This window comes from Ramularia collo-cygni, assembly GCF_900074925.1.
Source record: "Ramularia collo-cygni strain URUG2 genome assembly, contig: RCC_scaffold11, whole genome shotgun sequence".
Lineage (NCBI taxonomy): Eukaryota > Fungi > Ascomycota > Dothideomycetes > Mycosphaerellales > Mycosphaerellaceae > Ramularia > Ramularia collo-cygni.
In genome coordinates this window covers 1,158,560-1,175,443 of record NW_019716265.1, presented here as the reverse complement: position 1 = coordinate 1,175,443, position 16,884 = coordinate 1,158,560, and the positions used below count along the sequence as shown (strand labels likewise).

General features: G+C 49.7%; 8 protein-coding genes; 4 read left to right on the top strand and 4 right to left on the bottom strand.

The window, feature by feature from the left end:
• Positions 1–236: 236 nt before the first annotated feature.
• On the bottom strand, positions 237–2,120 carry RCC_07528 (related to permease of the major facilitator superfamily; the record flags this gene model as incomplete). XM_023772784.1 has 8 exons in its annotated part: positions 237–601; positions 662–947; positions 1,002–1,193; positions 1,248–1,504; positions 1,555–1,602; positions 1,667–1,725; positions 1,797–1,891; positions 1,941–2,120. 8 exons carry the CDS (start codon positions 2,118–2,120, stop codon positions 237–239), a joined length of 1,482 nt encoding a protein of 493 aa, XP_023628552.1.
• A 406-nt stretch (positions 2,121–2,526) lies between these two features.
• On the top strand, positions 2,527–3,421 carry RCC_07527 (uncharacterized protein; the record flags this gene model as incomplete). XM_023772783.1 has 3 exons in its annotated part: positions 2,527–2,585; positions 2,643–2,845; positions 2,925–3,421. 3 exons carry the CDS (start codon positions 2,527–2,529, stop codon positions 3,419–3,421), a joined length of 759 nt encoding a protein of 252 aa, XP_023628551.1.
• Positions 3,422–3,535: 114 nt separating this feature from the next.
• RCC_07526 (related to salicylate 1-monooxygenase) lies at positions 3,536–5,002 on the bottom strand (the record flags this gene model as incomplete). Its single annotated transcript, XM_023772782.1, has 1 exon — positions 3,536–5,002. One exon carries the CDS (start codon positions 5,000–5,002, stop codon positions 3,536–3,538), a length of 1,467 nt encoding a protein of 488 aa, XP_023628550.1.
• Positions 5,003–5,567: 565 nt separating this feature from the next.
• Positions 5,568–7,261, bottom strand: RCC_07525 (related to alcohol oxidase; the record flags this gene model as incomplete). XM_023772781.1 has 2 exons in its annotated part: positions 5,568–7,165; positions 7,231–7,261. 2 exons carry the CDS (start codon positions 7,259–7,261, stop codon positions 5,568–5,570), a joined length of 1,629 nt encoding a protein of 542 aa, XP_023628549.1.
• A 584-nt stretch (positions 7,262–7,845) lies between these two features.
• RCC_07524 (uncharacterized protein) lies at positions 7,846–9,909 on the top strand (the record flags this gene model as incomplete). The annotated part of the gene is made up of 1 exon (XM_023772780.1): positions 7,846–9,909. The coding sequence occupies one exon, from the start codon at positions 7,846–7,848 to the stop codon at positions 9,907–9,909; it is 2,064 nt and encodes a 687-aa protein (XP_023628548.1).
• Positions 9,910–11,753: 1,844 nt separating this feature from the next.
• On the top strand, positions 11,754–12,233 carry RCC_07523 (uncharacterized protein; the record flags this gene model as incomplete). Its single annotated transcript, XM_023772779.1, has 1 exon — positions 11,754–12,233. The coding sequence occupies one exon, from the start codon at positions 11,754–11,756 to the stop codon at positions 12,231–12,233; it is 480 nt and encodes a 159-aa protein (XP_023628547.1).
• A 1,130-nt stretch (positions 12,234–13,363) lies between these two features.
• On the bottom strand, positions 13,364–13,923 carry RCC_07522 (uncharacterized protein; the record flags this gene model as incomplete). XM_023772778.1 has 3 exons in its annotated part: positions 13,364–13,492; positions 13,614–13,699; positions 13,767–13,923. The coding sequence occupies 3 exons, from the start codon at positions 13,921–13,923 to the stop codon at positions 13,364–13,366; spliced, it is 372 nt and encodes a 123-aa protein (XP_023628546.1).
• Positions 13,924–14,366: 443 nt separating this feature from the next.
• Positions 14,367–15,069, top strand: RCC_07521 (uncharacterized protein; the record flags this gene model as incomplete). XM_023772777.1 has 3 exons in its annotated part: positions 14,367–14,461; positions 14,518–14,609; positions 14,675–15,069. 3 exons carry the CDS (start codon positions 14,367–14,369, stop codon positions 15,067–15,069), a joined length of 582 nt encoding a protein of 193 aa, XP_023628545.1.
• Between the last annotated feature and the right edge of the window lie 1,815 nt (positions 15,070–16,884).

Here is a 16,884-nt window from a genome sequence, read left to right as displayed (position 1 = left end):
AGCTCATCTGATGATACCACCACGGCATGGAGTGATGTTGATCATCTCAGGGGGTACAAGATAGGAGCTCATGCAAGCCCCACCTGGTATCGCCTAAAAGAATTGAATCATCCCCACAGTATCCACATATACAGCCTTCCCTTGGCCTGGCCGACTCGGCCGCCTACGGTACGATAAACTTGTGCACAGTATAACGTACCGAAATTGTGATTATGGTGTGCACAATAGCTAGCTACCTAGAGATGAAACTTGAAAGACAACACATTCTCCTGCTCCTTCTCAGCGGTCGACATACCCGCCAATCTCTGAGATCTCCTCCTATTGAGTACCGCCAACAAAGCAGCTGCGAGACAAACAAGTGCAAGTCCAAGACAGCTGAACGTCACCCCGTTCACCATTCCGGTGAAGTATCGAGGAGCCTCATGCTTGATGAAGACATTACTTGACACGAGATTTGCACAGTTGCCAAAACCAACCATCCAAGCCATACCAACGGCCAGATACTTTCGACCTCTGAGATTGGCACTTAGCCAGGCCATTAACAGTGGCATTTGAGGAATACTGCCAATCGCCATGAAGAATAGAGCGGCATATCGTACTCCTGTGATACAAGTCAGCTGTTGGTGTAGACTATACATTTCGTGAAGAGATAGTATAGTACCTGGTGCAGGTACCCAGATCATCATGATGATCCAGCCTACGAGTTGGCAGCAGATGCAGGATAATACCCAAGGAAAGCGGAGGTCGAATTTCGAAGCGCCCCATGTCACTGAAAAGGTCACTACGATGGCTGCGCCCCAAATTGGCATCGTCATGAGCTGGGCTTTGGAAGATGTCCATCCCAGTTCTGTTAGAATGGATGTCATGAAGGAAGAGATGGCTGCTGCTGTGAAGTCGCAGCAGAAAAAGCACATTGTGAATAGATGAATGCGCCAATCCAGCAGGACCTAGCCATGTGTCAATAGGAGAAAAAGGACGGTCTGGGAGAAGAGAAGACTTACCTTCCAAGTTGAGACCTTTTCGGCCTCTGATCCCTTCTCTTCTAGGCCTCGTGAGGCATGGAGCTTAGCCACAAGATAATCGCGTTCTTCCGGTTTGAGGAACCACCGCTGTGCCTTTTCCGGGAAGTTAGGACAGAAGACTAGCGCTATTATTCCAAAGAATACAGTCATAAGACCCTCGATGATGAAGATCTAATCAAGTATCAGCTTGCAAATTCATCTCTATATCGGTATTTCATAACGTACCCATCGCCAACCCTCATAGCCGCCTGTGCCATCGAGGTTCGTAATGGCATAGGCGAGCAAGCCCGAGAAGAATGGACCACCCAGGGCAAAGTTGAAGAAGGCTGCAAATCGAATGGCTGCCTCGCGCTTCGTGTAGTACATGGAGATCATGTACGCTGCTCCAGCTGGTAGGGAGGCTTCTAGAGCTCCCATTAAAAAGCGGAGGGCTAGCAGGCCGCCGTAAGTTTCGGTGAGACCTTGACACATTCCGAGTACACCTTTGAAATGTTAGAATTGTGTGCGAGCGATTGGTTGATTTGATTCCCACCAAGGATACAAGTCATGCCGCCGAGAAAGTAGTTTGGGGCAATCTTGCCTAGAAGAATGTCAGATATGCGTGGGAAGTTGGGCATGTCAAATTGCAGAGGTATGAGACTTACCCATGTTAAGAATGAGGTTACTTGGTACTTCTGCCAACACGAATGGGACGTAGAATATCCTAGAGGAGGAAGAAGAAGACGTCAGAGACTCCATTTGAAGTTCATSGTGGACAATAACCTGCAAACTCACCAAAGAGCGGTATTGTAACCGTTTGACGGCATGTCCAAACCTGCTTCAAGTCCCTCGATCTTTGCGTTGGCAATATTCGTGCGATCTAGGAACATCTGCATCGACTCTTTAGCTCAGCCACCAAAATTATGAGATGGAGCTTACAATCATGTACAGCAAACCAATGGTTGGCAGTAGAATAAAGTCCCGCTTCCACATGATTCTGCGTTCAATCTTGACATTGATGTCAGAGTCCTCGAGAACGCCATTGTCAATACTACTGCTACCAGCAGAGGTAACGACAGCATCCAATCGCTTCTCTTCGGAGTTGAGATCGGAGCCCATGATGGATTCAGTGATCCAATATGTTTGTAGATGGAGTGAGGAATGGCTCCAAAACCGGCTGGGACGACCATGTCCTAGATTTCTGGAGGAGGGAGCCTCGGTACCGTCCTACGAGACAGCCACACCAGACCAACACACGTATCAACGATAGCAGGCATTATGTAGATAGTACCATGTGAGATAGGGCGTAGCTCACAAACTTCTCCGGAAACTATGAAGATCTTCTAGCTCTAACATGATAGGGACCCCAGCTTGCAGCGGCCAAGATGCATATTGACCCACACCTTCGGCAGGGCAGACAGGGGTCACGATATGCAGCCCGCTCATGTCGCATATGATCAGACTTTCCAATGTGAGACAATTCGAACAACAGCAACGGCAGTGATACTTTTACCTCAGAGCAAAGATGTCGATCCAAGCACCCATAAGCCATGTCTCTCCACGAGCACGGTTTGGCCTGATCATGTGCGCTATATCCCCTTACAAGAAAGAAGTTGAAGTATACTAACAACTACTTGACAGACCAGCTACCAATACCGTCGTGGAAGCTGAATTCAACCGCATGCTAGTACCAGGAATATCATGGCATAGCGGACGCATCGAAATCACCAACCCCAACCTCAGCACCGACGAAGCCATGATTGCCTTTTTAGAAAGTCTACGCGTTACCATTGAAGCAGCCGTCAAGAGTGTATTGCACTGTTTACCAAGCTATCTAGTAATGGGTAAGTAAGCTCAACACATACCCTTCCCATCCTCTTGCAGACCCAGCAGCAGCTAATCACTCCCCTCTTCCACATGCAGGAATGAGCGCAGAAACCTTCTGGGGCGGCAAAAACGGCGCCTTAGAATTCGAAAATTTCATGCACGACATCTCTGGCCTATCAGTCACAACCGGCGCCCACGCAGCCGTTTCCGCCCTCCAAATCTACGGAGCCAAGAAAATCGCCATCATAACTCCTTATCAAGCAGTAGGCGATCAACAAGTCGTGGATTTTTTCCAAGGAGTTGGATTTGAAGTCCACGCCATCAAAGGTTTGAAATGTGATTCCGCGACTTCTATCGCGGAGGTATCTCCCCAGGTTATCAGGGATGCTTTTCGAGAGGTGAATTCTGAGGACGTGGATGCTTTGTTTCAGGCTGGGACGAATCTTGCTGCTGCTGGTGTTGCTGCGGAGATGGAAGTTGAATTGGGGAAACCGGTTGTTGCGGTTAATACTGCTACTGTTTGGCATGCGTATCGGACGAATGGGATTTTGGATCAGGTGAGAGGGTTTGGGTCTTTGCTGGCGGAACATTAGATTTTGAAGATGGATCTCAATATTTCAAGACTGGGAGATGAGTTTTCTTTTGAAACCGCCTTATGATACATGTTGTCATATCAGTGCAGTCTTTGAGTGGTGTTTCTTGTTCAACTACACCTTTACTTGAGGCAGAGATGTCGACTCCCTCTTCTCTCGCAGCAGAGATGCCGACTCCCCCGTCTCTTGGAGCGGAGATGATGACTCCCCCTTCTCTTGGAGCGGAGATGTTGACTCCCCCTTCTCTTGCGTTGGAGATAATGACTCCCCCTTCTCTTGCAGCGAGGATGATGATGATTCCACCCTCTCCTTAAACATAGATGCCGCCTTATCAACATCGCCCTCCAAATCATGCCACCAAATCCAATGTAATCTTCGATTAGCATTCTCCACAATCCCACCCATATCCCCCCCAATCCCCGGATCCCGCCAAACATACATTTCCCCAGCCTCCTGACTAGTCCTCACAACCTTCTGCGCGCGTGGCCTCCGAACAGCATCATAAACCTCAAACGCCATCTCCAATTCCCTCGGATTTCCCACCAATTCCAAAAGTTTGGCCAAAACAACCGCATCCTCCAATCCCTGTCCAGCCCCAGCAGCTTGTCCAGGAGAAGAAGCATGCGCGACATCCCCGACCAAACAAACTCTCCCTTTCCAATATCTCGGAGTATCAGGATGATGAAAAATCGGCCAGCGAAGGGGACTCGCCCAATGCAACAATTTCACCAATCTTTCATCCATCCCTTGTAAATCCCTCCTCATTTCCTCTTTGGTACACGCCACAGCTTCCTGTTTCCCCTTCCACTCCTCCCCATCATCTTTAATAAAAAACACAAAATTCTCCTCTCTCCCTTTCGAAATCGGATAAATCGCCACCCCTTTCCCCTCCCCCATAAACCACTTCGCATCACCCGCATGCCGTCCCAAAATCTCTTTCGCATCCTGCATAGGTAAAATCCCCCGATAGATATACATCCCACAATACTTCCCCCTAACCTCCTCCTCATCTTCATCCTGAAGTACAACCCCCCTACTAAACCCTTTAATCCCATCACAACCAAGAACAGCATCAACAATAATCCTCTCCCCATCCTCAAACCCCACCTCAACCCCTTTATCTCCTAATTGCCGCATCTCCACAGCCCTCTTCCCAAAAACAACCCCCCCCTCAGGAATTAAATTTTTCATAACATTTAACAAATCCCGCCGATGGGCACTACATCTTTTAAATCCCTCCCCTCCCACTCTACCCCCCTCCCACCCTTTAGCTTCCCCAAATCCACTTTCAGAATATAAGGCGTCAAAAACACAATTTTCAAAACCTGGAGTACTGTTTCCTGTACTGAGGGATTCGTAGAGGGTGAGGAATTTGGGGGAGATGAGGGAGATTGCTTGGAGGGAATTTGGGCCTAGACCTATTCCTGCTCCTAGGGGGGAGAAATTTGGGGAGGATTCGTAGATTTTTAGGTCGAGGGAGGGGGATTTTTGGGTGTTGGAGAGGGCGATTGAGAGGGCTAGACCGGTTATTCCTGCTCCTAGAATTGCTATTTTTAGGGGGGGTTTTGGGGGGGTTTCCATTGTTTTCTCTTTTTTCTTTGGTTGAGGGGTTTGGTTTGGGAGGGGTGGATGGATCCTTAGCGATGTTTGATGGGATGTGTTCTTGGATCCGATTGTTTTGAGTTTCAGTTGTTGTTCTTAGGCGACGGGTTAGATGTGTAGATAGAAGAGTAAGTTTGTGGCAATTCTAGGTTGTGAATGTGTGTTGATTCTCGTCGTTGAATAGTAGATAGATAGACGTGTGTACCTAGTGGTCTCAGAAAAATCGCCTATTTCGGCCAACGCCGCCGATCAAAAAGATAGGCGATGAGATCTACCGGAACATTGACCAAAGACGTGCACTCCATCTCGGATATAGGAGAGAGGAGAAGAGATTACGCGCTACTCTATGCCACAAATACTACGAGCGATTTCATTATTATGCTTGATTCCTATCAAATCATGCTTGACTTTTATCTAATCGTCTTTGATTCCTCATCAAATCGTGCTTGAATACCATCAAATCATTCTTGACTCCCATCAAATCATTCTTCGTTCCCACTAAATCATCCTCAACACCCATCCAAATCCCACTAAACCCCCTATCCTACCCATCCAACCCATACTCCCCCAAAATCTTCCCCCCAGCAATCTCCCCAACCAAAAACCCCACACTCATCGTATGCGCACTAGGCAAAACAGGAACAACACTCAAATCCACCACCCTCACCCCCCTAACCCCAAAAACTTTGAAATCCCCATCCACGCAAGCCTCATTAGAATTCCTCCCCATAGAAACCGTACCGCAAGGATGCCAGGAACTGGATAAATTCTCCTTGATATATTGTGTGAGAGATTCGTCTGAGGAATCGTTTTTGTTAGGCCAGGATAAGGGACGGAGGGTGTTGGAGGCGAATGTTGGGGCCGTGAGGTAGGTTAGGAGGGAGCGTGTTGCGAGGAGGAGAGTTTTGAGGTCGAGGGGGTGGGTTAAGTAGGAGGGGTTTATTAAGGGTGGGATGGTTGGGGAGGAGGATTGTAGAGAGATTGTGCCGCGGGATTGGGGGTTCATGAGGAGGGCTATTGCCGTTAGGGGAATTTGATTTGAGGGGAACGGGGCGGCTTTTTCGTCGTCGTTGGGGGTCGGAGGGGCTGTGATGGCGATTTCCCAATGTGGGACACTGGGGTGTTGGAGGTGGGATTGGGTTGAAGGAGAGAGGGATTTGAATTCGGGGGTTGAGGGGAGGTCGGGCAGTTTGAACCAGCCTTTCATTGAGGGGATGCGGTGGGTTGGGGGGACGGGTGGAGTGGGAGTGTCGGTGTGGAGGAGGATTCCGGCCGTGGTGAAGCAGTGGTCTTGGAGACCTTTGCCGACGCGAGGGAGAGGGTGTTTGGGGTTGATGCCGTGTTGGAGCAGCTCTTCGGGATCGCCGATTCCGGAGAGCATGAGGAGTTGAGGGGTCTTGACCGCTCCGCAGCAGATGATGATTTCTTTTTGGGCTTGGTRGATGTGGCCGTCGAGGTCAATGACTTGCAGGTCCTCAGTGGAGATGCGTGCGATTGTGGTGTTGGTGATGATGGTGAGATTATCGGGAGGATTGTCAAGATATGCACTCGCTGCCGTCACGCGTTTGCCATTGAGGAAGCACGCCGGACTGATTCCAAATCCGATGGGATTTCCCGAGTTGAGGTCGAGATTTCGAGGCCAGCCGACTTGATCGGCGGCAGTGAAGTTTTGATGGATGGTCGGACTGGTGGCCTCTCCATACGTGAGATCCACCGAACCATGACCTGCGCCTCTCTCGGGTAGTCGAACATAGTCAGCATTAGAGGGATGGAGATCTTTATGATATCGCTCGATACGACTCAGGACTTGCTTGATCTGCGGCCAAGAAAAGGCTTCATCATCGGCAATGCGAGCCCATTCGTTGTAGTCTTCTTGAGAACCGAGCACGAAGGCGGAGAAGTTGATGGCCGTGCTGCCACCCAGAACCCGTCCACTACTGTAGTCGATTGGCCTTCCGAATTGTTCCGTGGTTTTATGCTTCCAGTTGAGGGGAGAATTCGGCTTGAAGGCGAGGTGGAAGCGTTGGGACACATCCAGATCCTCGGCAGCAATGCTTGACCCTCCAGCCTCGAGGAGTAATACGGATGGTCTGCTGGCCGACCGGGCGAGTCTTGAAGCCAGGACGCTCCCCGATGTGCCACCTAGAGCATGTTGGCTTAATGGATTGATGGATGGATTGATGGATTGATAGGGAGGGAATACATACCGCCAACGATGACAAAGTCGTACGAGGCCATGTCTGTCATGAATGATTTAACGAGATGGGAGGGATAGTATGCTATCACTTACCTGGACATTGGAAGCTGGAGGCATGTCGCTTAGTTGCCCGTCTAAGGGATGGGAAGGATATCGCTTAGTTGCCCGTCGACGCTCGCCTAACTTCATCATCCCCTCACCATTGATATCGCTGGATAGCAGGTGACATGCCATGACTACCTAGGTACATGCCATGCAACCCTCGCCATCGATAATGTACCAGTAGTTGAGATGACAGGCTTCCATTCAAGACACACGCTCATGCTTGTCGTGGAGGGAGAGGGAGGCCATGGGAGGGTATCTTCCCGCGGGGAAGCTAGCATGCCGTATCTTCCTTCCAGATCATGGCATACCTCGACATGTAGACATCTTTGACTATCTACCAACCAAACTTCGACCCAAATTCAACAGCAAGGCATTTGATGAGGTCGTGGTGGAGAACCGTGTCGAATATTGATGGACCTAGTTGATTCCCACGACTTTTCCACTCCAGAATTCCTCCTCCGACGTCAGCGCGTAAACATGCATTCATTCACCTGCACCCTTCAACATTCCTTCCCGATCCATGCCGTCCCGAAGCGCGTGGAGCACCCGCGCTCTGCGCATCGCCGCGTCCGAGCCTCATGTCTGTCGAGCATGTCGTTCTCAGGCCCGGTTCAGCTCCCGAACATCGACACGTCTGTCCCCTCCCTCTCCCGTCGACATTGGACCTGCATCCCGGCGAAGGGTACTGGGGAAGTCATGGCGGGACATCAAACAACCACGAAGGACTATCCGTCAATACGCCGACTCGCTGGCATCTCGAACCGCCATCAATGCCCCCTCGACGGTCGCGCCCTCGCTCAGGCATCTCCACCAACAATTGCTGCTCTTGCAAGAAAAGGCGAGCTCCCATGTCGATTTGTCCCGCATCCAGCTGGCCATGAGGAGTTTGGAGGGGGAAGATGCCGTCACTCGCATCGCATTTCTGGGATTGGGCGCTCGAGGGCAACAGGCGGCGCGGAAGGTGGTGCGAGCCTTGTTGGCCGACGCATTGGGCGAGGAAGCGGAGTGGGAGAGGAAACTTTTACGGGTGGAAGACGGCGGAAATGTCCTCCTGCGATACGGTGAGGCGGGAGAGGAGACGGGGGTACAGCGGCGGAGTAGCAGCAATGCCGTCGTCGAGGAAGTGCGACTGCCGGCTCCATTTTTGCAGCGCTACAACGTGGAAATCCTCATCTCGGGATGCAACTTGTCGTCTTCGAATCTCCCCGCCCACGAGCTGCAACAGAGTCTGCTTGATCCCGCATTGACTATCCCCGGAGCTGGTCGCGTGGGCTTTGTGAGATTTCCCGTCCACAAGGCCGTGTTGGTGGCAGAAGGGGTGGCCGGCGCTGTGGACTTCGGAAGACTCCCATCTGGGGTGGTGGATGAGAAGAACATACACGCCGTCCTGAATCTCCCTCGACGGGATGAAGATGCTCCTTCCGATTCCACCGCCGTCATCGATGTGGATCTCGCCACCCACGCCCTCTCCCTCTTCCGCACCAGCGTCTCCAATGGCGCCCAATTCAGCGCCGAGTGGCAGACAAGCCGCATGTCCACCCTGACCTCCTGGATCGCCGCTGCTACCAATCCCACAAGCAATCTCAAACTCGCCGCCAGTGACTTGATCTCCAACATCACTTCCCACGCCAAGACGTCCATTTCTGCGGCAGAGTCGGCGGCTCATCTCGCCTCGACATCCCTCACCATCCCCGACGCCAAACGTACCTCTCTCCAACACGCCGTGGCCGCATGGTCGCAAGAAGCCCACCGCGATCTCCAAGCAAACCTCTCGACCGCCCTCGTCTCCCCGACCTGGAACCGAACAACCTGGTGGCGACTCTTCTGGCGCATCGACGAAGTCTCCCTTTCCGCCTCGGATGTCCTACGTCGTGCATGGCTGGTCGAAGCAGAACAAAGCCTCGCATGGCTCAGTGGTCGTGTGGTCGAAGCAGGAGTCGCCACGGCCGAGGAACTCAAAGCAGAACCCAACACCACCACCCAACTCCTCGACCCCGTCTTGAAGGATGAGGTCAAACAGTACAAATCTACCCAACGCGAAGACGTTCCCGTGCAGAAGATGGAAACCGTGGCCGAACTCATGCAACTGCCCCCAATGCTCGCCAGAGTCAAGCAGGAGAGTGGAATCGATGCCATGTTCGACCCGCCGTGGCCGCAAACCATCCATCTCGCGCGACAGCAGATGCTCCATCGCGTCGTCCCCAACATGCATCGCAGAGCGCAGGTCTTGATGTTGTCGAGCCTGTCCACTATTGGTGGTACCGCGGCGCTGGGTGCGTGGTTGTGGGTGGCCAGTGGAGGCGTGGCATTGTACGAAGCGGGCGCGGTGGCGAGTTTGGGACTCGTCTGGTCGCTGCGACGCTTACAGAAGAAATGGGGCAAGGAGAGGGAAGAGTTCGTCGGAGTGGTGCGGGAGGATGGGAGGAGGGTGCTGGGGGATGTCGAGGGGAGGTTGTTGCGCATTGTGCATGAGGGCGGGAGAGTTGCCGTCCGAGAGGAGGATTTTGGAGAGTGGACTTMTGCGAGGGAGGCTGTCGAGCGGGTGGAGGCTGCTAAGGAGGCGGTTCTTAAGGGGGATGTGTAGGTTTTATATTAAGTGGTATGATGGATGGATGTTATGCTGGAATACGGAAACAGCAGCAGAGAGGACTCGGGGATGTGGGTCTTTGGAACCTATGGTTATGTGAATATATATCTTCTTCATCCCACTCTACCCTCTTTACTCATCAACACTGGTGAAGATTATGATCTATCTAGTGGGTGGGGTTCGAAAAAAGAAAACAATTGTACATACATACAATTTTCCATCCTCGATAACATGCACATGATTCCGAAGCCCTATCGTATTTAAATAAACATGTATGTATGCCTCACGCTACTCGTCGAGATTATCCAAGAGGTTGGTGAAGTTTTTTCTAATCGTCCTTGCCTGAGGTGGTAGGTAGTTGTAAATGCGACCTATCTCGTGTGGAATCCGGACGGTTTGGGTCGGAATTTTATCATTATCTTAGGCTCGAGAGACAAGTTTCACTGTGTCTGTTTCTGATCTCATCTCATCTGATTTGATTTGATGGTAGGTGAGATGRGAATGGTCGGTTTAGATGAGAAGTATGACACCTAGAGTCGTGTTCTTTAAATGGGAGGATAATGGAGTTTTTGGTGGGAGAATTAAAGGGAGGGATTACGTATGGTTTTACTGGGATTGGGGAATGGAAGGCATTTATGTTGTTGATTAATAGTGGTGTTATAGGGGACTTTCCTTCGGCTAGAAGATTAAACTGTTAGAATCATCGCTAGGGACGATAAGGAAGAAGGGTATAGTAGAGGAGGAGTAGGAGGGAGGAGGAGGAGGAGGATACTTTTTCTAAAAATTGTAGTGTTAAAGWGAATGGATCGGATGAGATAGTAGGGTTTACCGTACGATGTAGTCGTTATTCGCGAGATTCTTATAATCCAAGGACTAGGACACCGTTTCGATCGCTTAGCGATAGCCACCTATCCTCCATAGCGCTTCGTACTATATCAAAGCTCGATAGCGGAGACTTGCACTTTATTAACRGGGTTGGTACTACTACGGTAGGTTTGATCCTTCGGATCCATTAACCGGGGAAGCGTAGATTCTAGGGTTATGCATTAGGGAGATCTCTCGCTAAGCACATCTCGCCGTAGCTGTGCATAAAACAAGCATTTATTACCTTGGCTTTTAACGTTACTTTGTTAGAGCACCTTTACGCAGTAGCGCTCATGTACGAGGCGTGTAAGATATACCAATGTATCACGTTACCTAGTCTTAGTATAGTAGCGCTTTCGGATGTGGTGTCGATACGTATACGACGATAGAGGAACGGTACCTATGACGAGAAACATCCAGATTCTCAGCCCGATCCTCGAAAATCTTCGTGTACCTGGTGGCTTCGCTACACATATACCGATTGGGATAATACAGATTTGCTTGGCGTTCACGCTGTGTTTGGTTCGGAGACTGCCGCAATATCTATCGTCTCCCGCGATCGAGTGATACTATGACGGCATTTTCAATATATAAATGTTTGGTATTCAACTGCCAAACATCCTCCTAAACTCATCATCTTCATTTCCGAGCCCAGAAATCCATTCCTGTACTGTTCATCCTCGACCATGGTTTTCGTCCCCTGGAGTTTCGTCTCCCTAGCCCTAGGAGGCATGTTGACCGTCGTAACAAGTACTGCCGTCCCGCTTGTGAAACGCGCAGGCGGTGTCAACTGCGACAACAGAATTTGCAGATCATTCTACACGACTGGAAGCGCGCAATGCTCCTCCGGATACACCAGCAAGTACCTGGAAGTCCCGGGCTACCCAGCGGGACAATACTGTGAGAAACGCTGCGATGCCGAAGAAGAGACCGCGTGACTCGCAAGACAGTGCTTCTTCAATACGGAGCAATGTAAAATGTTTCCAGGAAACACCATTTGCGGCCGCATGCTGGAGTTTTGCAAATACCCGTCTCCCCTCCCCAAAAAATACTGCAATTCCAAACACCTGAAATTGATCGAGCCCGTCGTTTACGACGATGCAACCGGCGTCTGCTCCCTCGCCAAACTCGAGGCCAAATTATTCTCGTTGGTCCTAGCAGTCGACAAGGATCCCGAGGCTACGCGCTTGATTCTGGATTGTGATGGCGTTGCACCGAAGAACATGGCATCTCTCAAATTACAGGCTTTGTATCTATCGGGACTGAAGAAGGAAGAGTGGAAGTGCTCCGGGAATGCCGTGAAGAAGAACATTGAATTCGATGATAAAGTTTTTAAGCTGGAGACTCAATGCAATGCCACGCCAGAGGATCGATTCGATGATATTGAGAAGCAATTTGAGAAGGCGTGTAATAGGATTGGCGAGCGACAGGATCAGAAACCGGAGTTTTTCTCTTAGAGATGATTAGATGGGCTTGATTGTATAACGATGTGTGCTGAGGGATTTTGGGAGCGATGGTTGATATTCCTTTGTTTGAAGAGAAGATGGCGTACATGTTTCAATCTATAAGGATACAAATCTAGAGAGTGTTAACGACGAAGGCGGAGGTGGTAGTTTGTACCGGTTAAGAGCGTAGACTCGAAATTTGATTCACGATAATACTATTTATATACGACATCGAACCTTTTATGTTTACGACGAATGTTTTTTTAGTACACGCCAAGCCGGAGAAACGTTTCGCCGTTCCAAGTGAATGTTTCATAAGACTCTTTTCGTTGTCATAACTAACGGTATAGCGCGAAAGCGGCGTTAGTCAAGCCTGTTAATCACTCTTGGAATTAATCACAAGTAATGAAGGACGGCTATGATTGTATAATCTTCCAATCAAGAACGCGGAAATTCCAAATCGGAACAAAAAAATCGCGATCGATGACTGCCTTATGTCTTATAAATCTAGTGGTCTTCGATCAGATTCACCGCATCGTAGTTTTGCTGTAAAACAGCTCTATTATAGATCACTTTTACCTAACAATCGGGCACCTTTTTAGGTTTTCCTCTTCGAGATCCCGCTTGACCGGAAGGTCGGTCCGGCACGGCAGTGCTAAGCCGTTGGATGGCTTACCCGGACCATAAAGAAGAGCTCTTGATCAGATATGCACGGTGAACAAATGCCTGCGGGATAGTGGAGCTGAGATTATTCTAGAAGACAGCCGGATTTCCGAGACTCTTTTTTTCTATCCGATTCCCCAACTTATTTGAACGAGGCAGATGTTTACCCCACTTGATATGATCTCGCATAATTATGCGTATTAGCCATGATCCATATGTGCTATTATCTAGATTTTTCGATTAAATCTTTCGATCTTGGTGGACGTAGACTTCTAGTCGTTAAGAAAGTGGAAAAGCCGTGAGATAGAAAGGAGGTGATGTTTGAGAAAATTGTTGTTTGCTACAGGAGAATCCATTCATATCTGACGGCCTCCCTCAATCCATCTATAGATGATATAGATGCGGTGCTCCTCATGCCTCTCGCCTGTGGACCGATTTATACCAGGGACACAGCCCTGGGTTTCTTCTTTCTCACTTCATTATGCGGTCTTCGTCTGCAAGCCGTTGAGTCTTCCAGATTTAGTGGCTCGAAGATTCGTCATTTGGCCAGCGTTTGTATCGACACCGGCGAGTGTCGTGGTGTTCAGTCCTGTCGCCTGTGGTGCTTGCTGGAAGCGGGTATCGAATGTTCAATCACGGTTGATAAACCTGGCAGGATTTTCCCTTGCCCTTCGCCTGAGCAATAAGTTAGCTCCTTTCTCGAGAAAATACAAACGTGTTTACACTTACATTGACACTAGTACAGCAGGTTGCCTGAAGACTCCGATTCGCGCAACCCGAAAAGAACGAATATACATCGCTGACAGCTCCATCAGCTGTGTGGAAAGCAGCAAGGTCAGCATGAGGCACGATACCGGGAATTTCGAGGATTCCGGTACATACTGTTCTTACAGCCTTTACTTGGGGTCTGGGGAGTGGCACGGATGTCGCAGCAGTATGGAGTACGATTTGATGAGCAGCCAGGCGATGATCCAGACGTGGAGCCTTGTGGGTTTGCGAAAACACTAGCACAGAGTGCAACGACGATGAAAAGCTTCATGGTAATGACTGTGGTGGTGGAATTGTGTTTGTGTGAGGTATGATGGGGAATTTGTCCTATGAAGAGAGTGCTTGAAGGTGGTCTTTGTATGTGTCGTGGGTGAGCGGTCAGGTAAAGAATCATCTTAGTTGCTCAAACGTCGCTGCTCGGCGCGTGTACAATCACCATCGACTGAACCGGGCGAACAATTTCCCTAGTATACAATCTTCCAACATTCGCATGAACGATATAGAGTCGAGTTTCAGTTGTCGGATTTTTTCTGATGCTCAACTGAAAGAGTTGCAAAAGCGTTATCAACAGCTTTTCGACTGCAATTTCTCGTTCATTAAATCATTTGAGCTGGTTCTTGAGTCGCGCTTGATATAAGCTGTCAATAGTTGGTCGCATTTTCAAAACCATCCTCTCCCATTTCCCTCAAACTCTACTCGTCACGCCCAAAGACGATGAAGCTCCTCTTGCTATACGTCCTCGCTAGCCACGCAGCTACCGCTGTGTTGGCCGTAGCATGCAGTGCCGAGCATCGCATTAATGTTATGCGGTCAGTCATGAAGGCTTGAGTTATTGTTGATTTCGCTAATACTCCGGCGTGAACAGATACATCACCGCTGCATTCAACGAAAACAACCTCTTGTTATCCGCCGCCGCAATTCAAGGCATGCCATTGCAGGATGATGCTCCTGCCTTTGGTATATACACACTTTACTGCTTCCATGTGTGTTCAATGCCAGAATCTAATCAGAAGCAACAACAGTGTCCGTCAACGGTGTTCCGGCCGTTCAATTTGGCTTCGATGCCGCTTCGACAAAAGACTTTGCACAAGTCGTTCGCCAGGCCTTCTCAAACGTCGTCTCCGAATATACGGACTTTGACAATGGAACAACTCTTATGGAAGCAGACGTCACTCTTGGTGTCCTCGGTGCAATTGACTTTCCCATATCCGCGCAGGTTCCGGTCCCAGCCCAATTCAACCTGACATCTTGCATGCTCAAGGAACTGCGCGCCAACGTTAGAGTGCCCTCAAAGATTGGAGGCAACCCGTTGGACACACCCACACTCGAGTTCATTCCAGGTCTCGACAAGCTTCCAGGCGCAAGAGAGGTTTTGAAAGCGCTTTTAGCCTCTGATGACGAAGATTTGGTTGCATAGCCGCATTATCTACATTGGGAAATGATGTGTGGAACTAGAGATAGGATGAAATAAAGATGGAACTCAAAAAGCATGCAATGACCGCTTTCGTCTTGATATCTGTCGGTGTGAAGATGCAGCGGAAATCCCCCGGTTTCAACGGTGCCACTGCATGTGCAAGATTGAAAGTCTATCTGCCATTGACGCCTTACAAAGCTGGCGCATTCACACTCTACCTGGCTGATGCTCTTAGCATTCTTTGGCTCCGGTACAGTCTTGTCAGCATGGAAGTCYATGTGCGCATCAATGGGACAGTCTCAGAATCGAGAATCGTGGGACGATCAAAACACCGAGGGACCATTCCAACTACATGAACAGCGGTGAGGGACCATTCGATCATTAGCATCAGCACATTGGATCTGATTCTAGTTGCGCGGATAGATGTTGCGTTTATCGTATCCCGTCGGATGCATGATTCTTTGGTTCCGCCGGATGTGTATTTTTGTGGATCCGGCAGATAACTTGCTATATGGGTACATCAAGTCCATCAATCAGTGAGACCGCGTGCGTGACAGCTCTGTCAATCTGGTAGTGCCATAGATTGATGCGTAGAAGTCATCGCATGACGTTGTCTCCATTGGCATCCATCGCATGCATTACATCGAAGAGTGTAGCTAGAGCTGGAGTCTTGCGTTTGTACATTATAAAACAGTGTCCGCGTTCGATTTAAATTCGGAAAGACAACCTAATAAGCCCATACAACTCAAGATGAATTCCCCTCCACTTAGTATCAGTTCGTCAACAGATCATCGAACAGAGTTGGCCTCACTACTACGCGGTCAGAAAATAGTGGTCCCGGATCTACTCTCCATATGGCCTGAATGGAAAGTTCGCCAACATCCCGACATCGATGAAATGCGCAAGAAGTCCGAGGGATGGTTCCAGACATATGTTACCACTGCAAGGAATCGAGCCCGACAGCGCAAAGTCGACAGTCCCATGTGTGCGGGAGGGACCTGGACCCGCGTATCACCACGCAAATTCGAAATTCTTTGCTCTCTGATGGCTTGGTTCTTCCTCTGGGATGACGAAGTGGACTGTGGAGAACTCACCGAAGACCCCGAAAGAGCAGAGGTATATTGCGACGACACGGTAGCATACATCAAGAGCTGCATTCAACCTGAGCTCGGGATATCCCCWCCAGCTCCAGGACGCTTTCATAATTCCGGCGCATGGTCAGATATCGCTGGAGCTATGAAGATTGGACAAACGCTCGAAGACAGAAACCGCTTTGCTGAAGCTATAATTCAATTTATCGACAGTGTCCGGGAACAACAGTCGGAGCGTCTGGAAGGGATCTCCACCATCAAAGGATATATTGAACGACGAGTCGTTGCGGTTGCCTCGACGCCATGCATCATGGTACTACCGTGGGCTTATGATCTTAACCTACCACCTCGAATCATGGAGCACGAAGCTACAAATCTCATGTGCCGCGAGATAGGCATAGGAGTATCACTCGTGAACGATATCTTATCTCTTAAGAAAGAGATCGCGAACGATGAAGTCGATTCCATCGTCCCACTTCTAGTACATCACGAGGGCATCTCGGTGCAGGAAGCAGTGAATAGGACCTTGGACATGATTCAACAATCGCACCAGAACTTTCGAGCCGCTGCGACTCAGTTGAGGCTTGCTGTGGCAACGATGAGTCTTTATGTGCAAGGCGATGTTGAGACATTGATTGCAGGCTGCATGGATGTTCTGGTTGGAAGCTATGTTTGGTCTCTCAACTCCCCTCGATACCTGCCCAAGTCTGCATTCACGGGGCAGAGC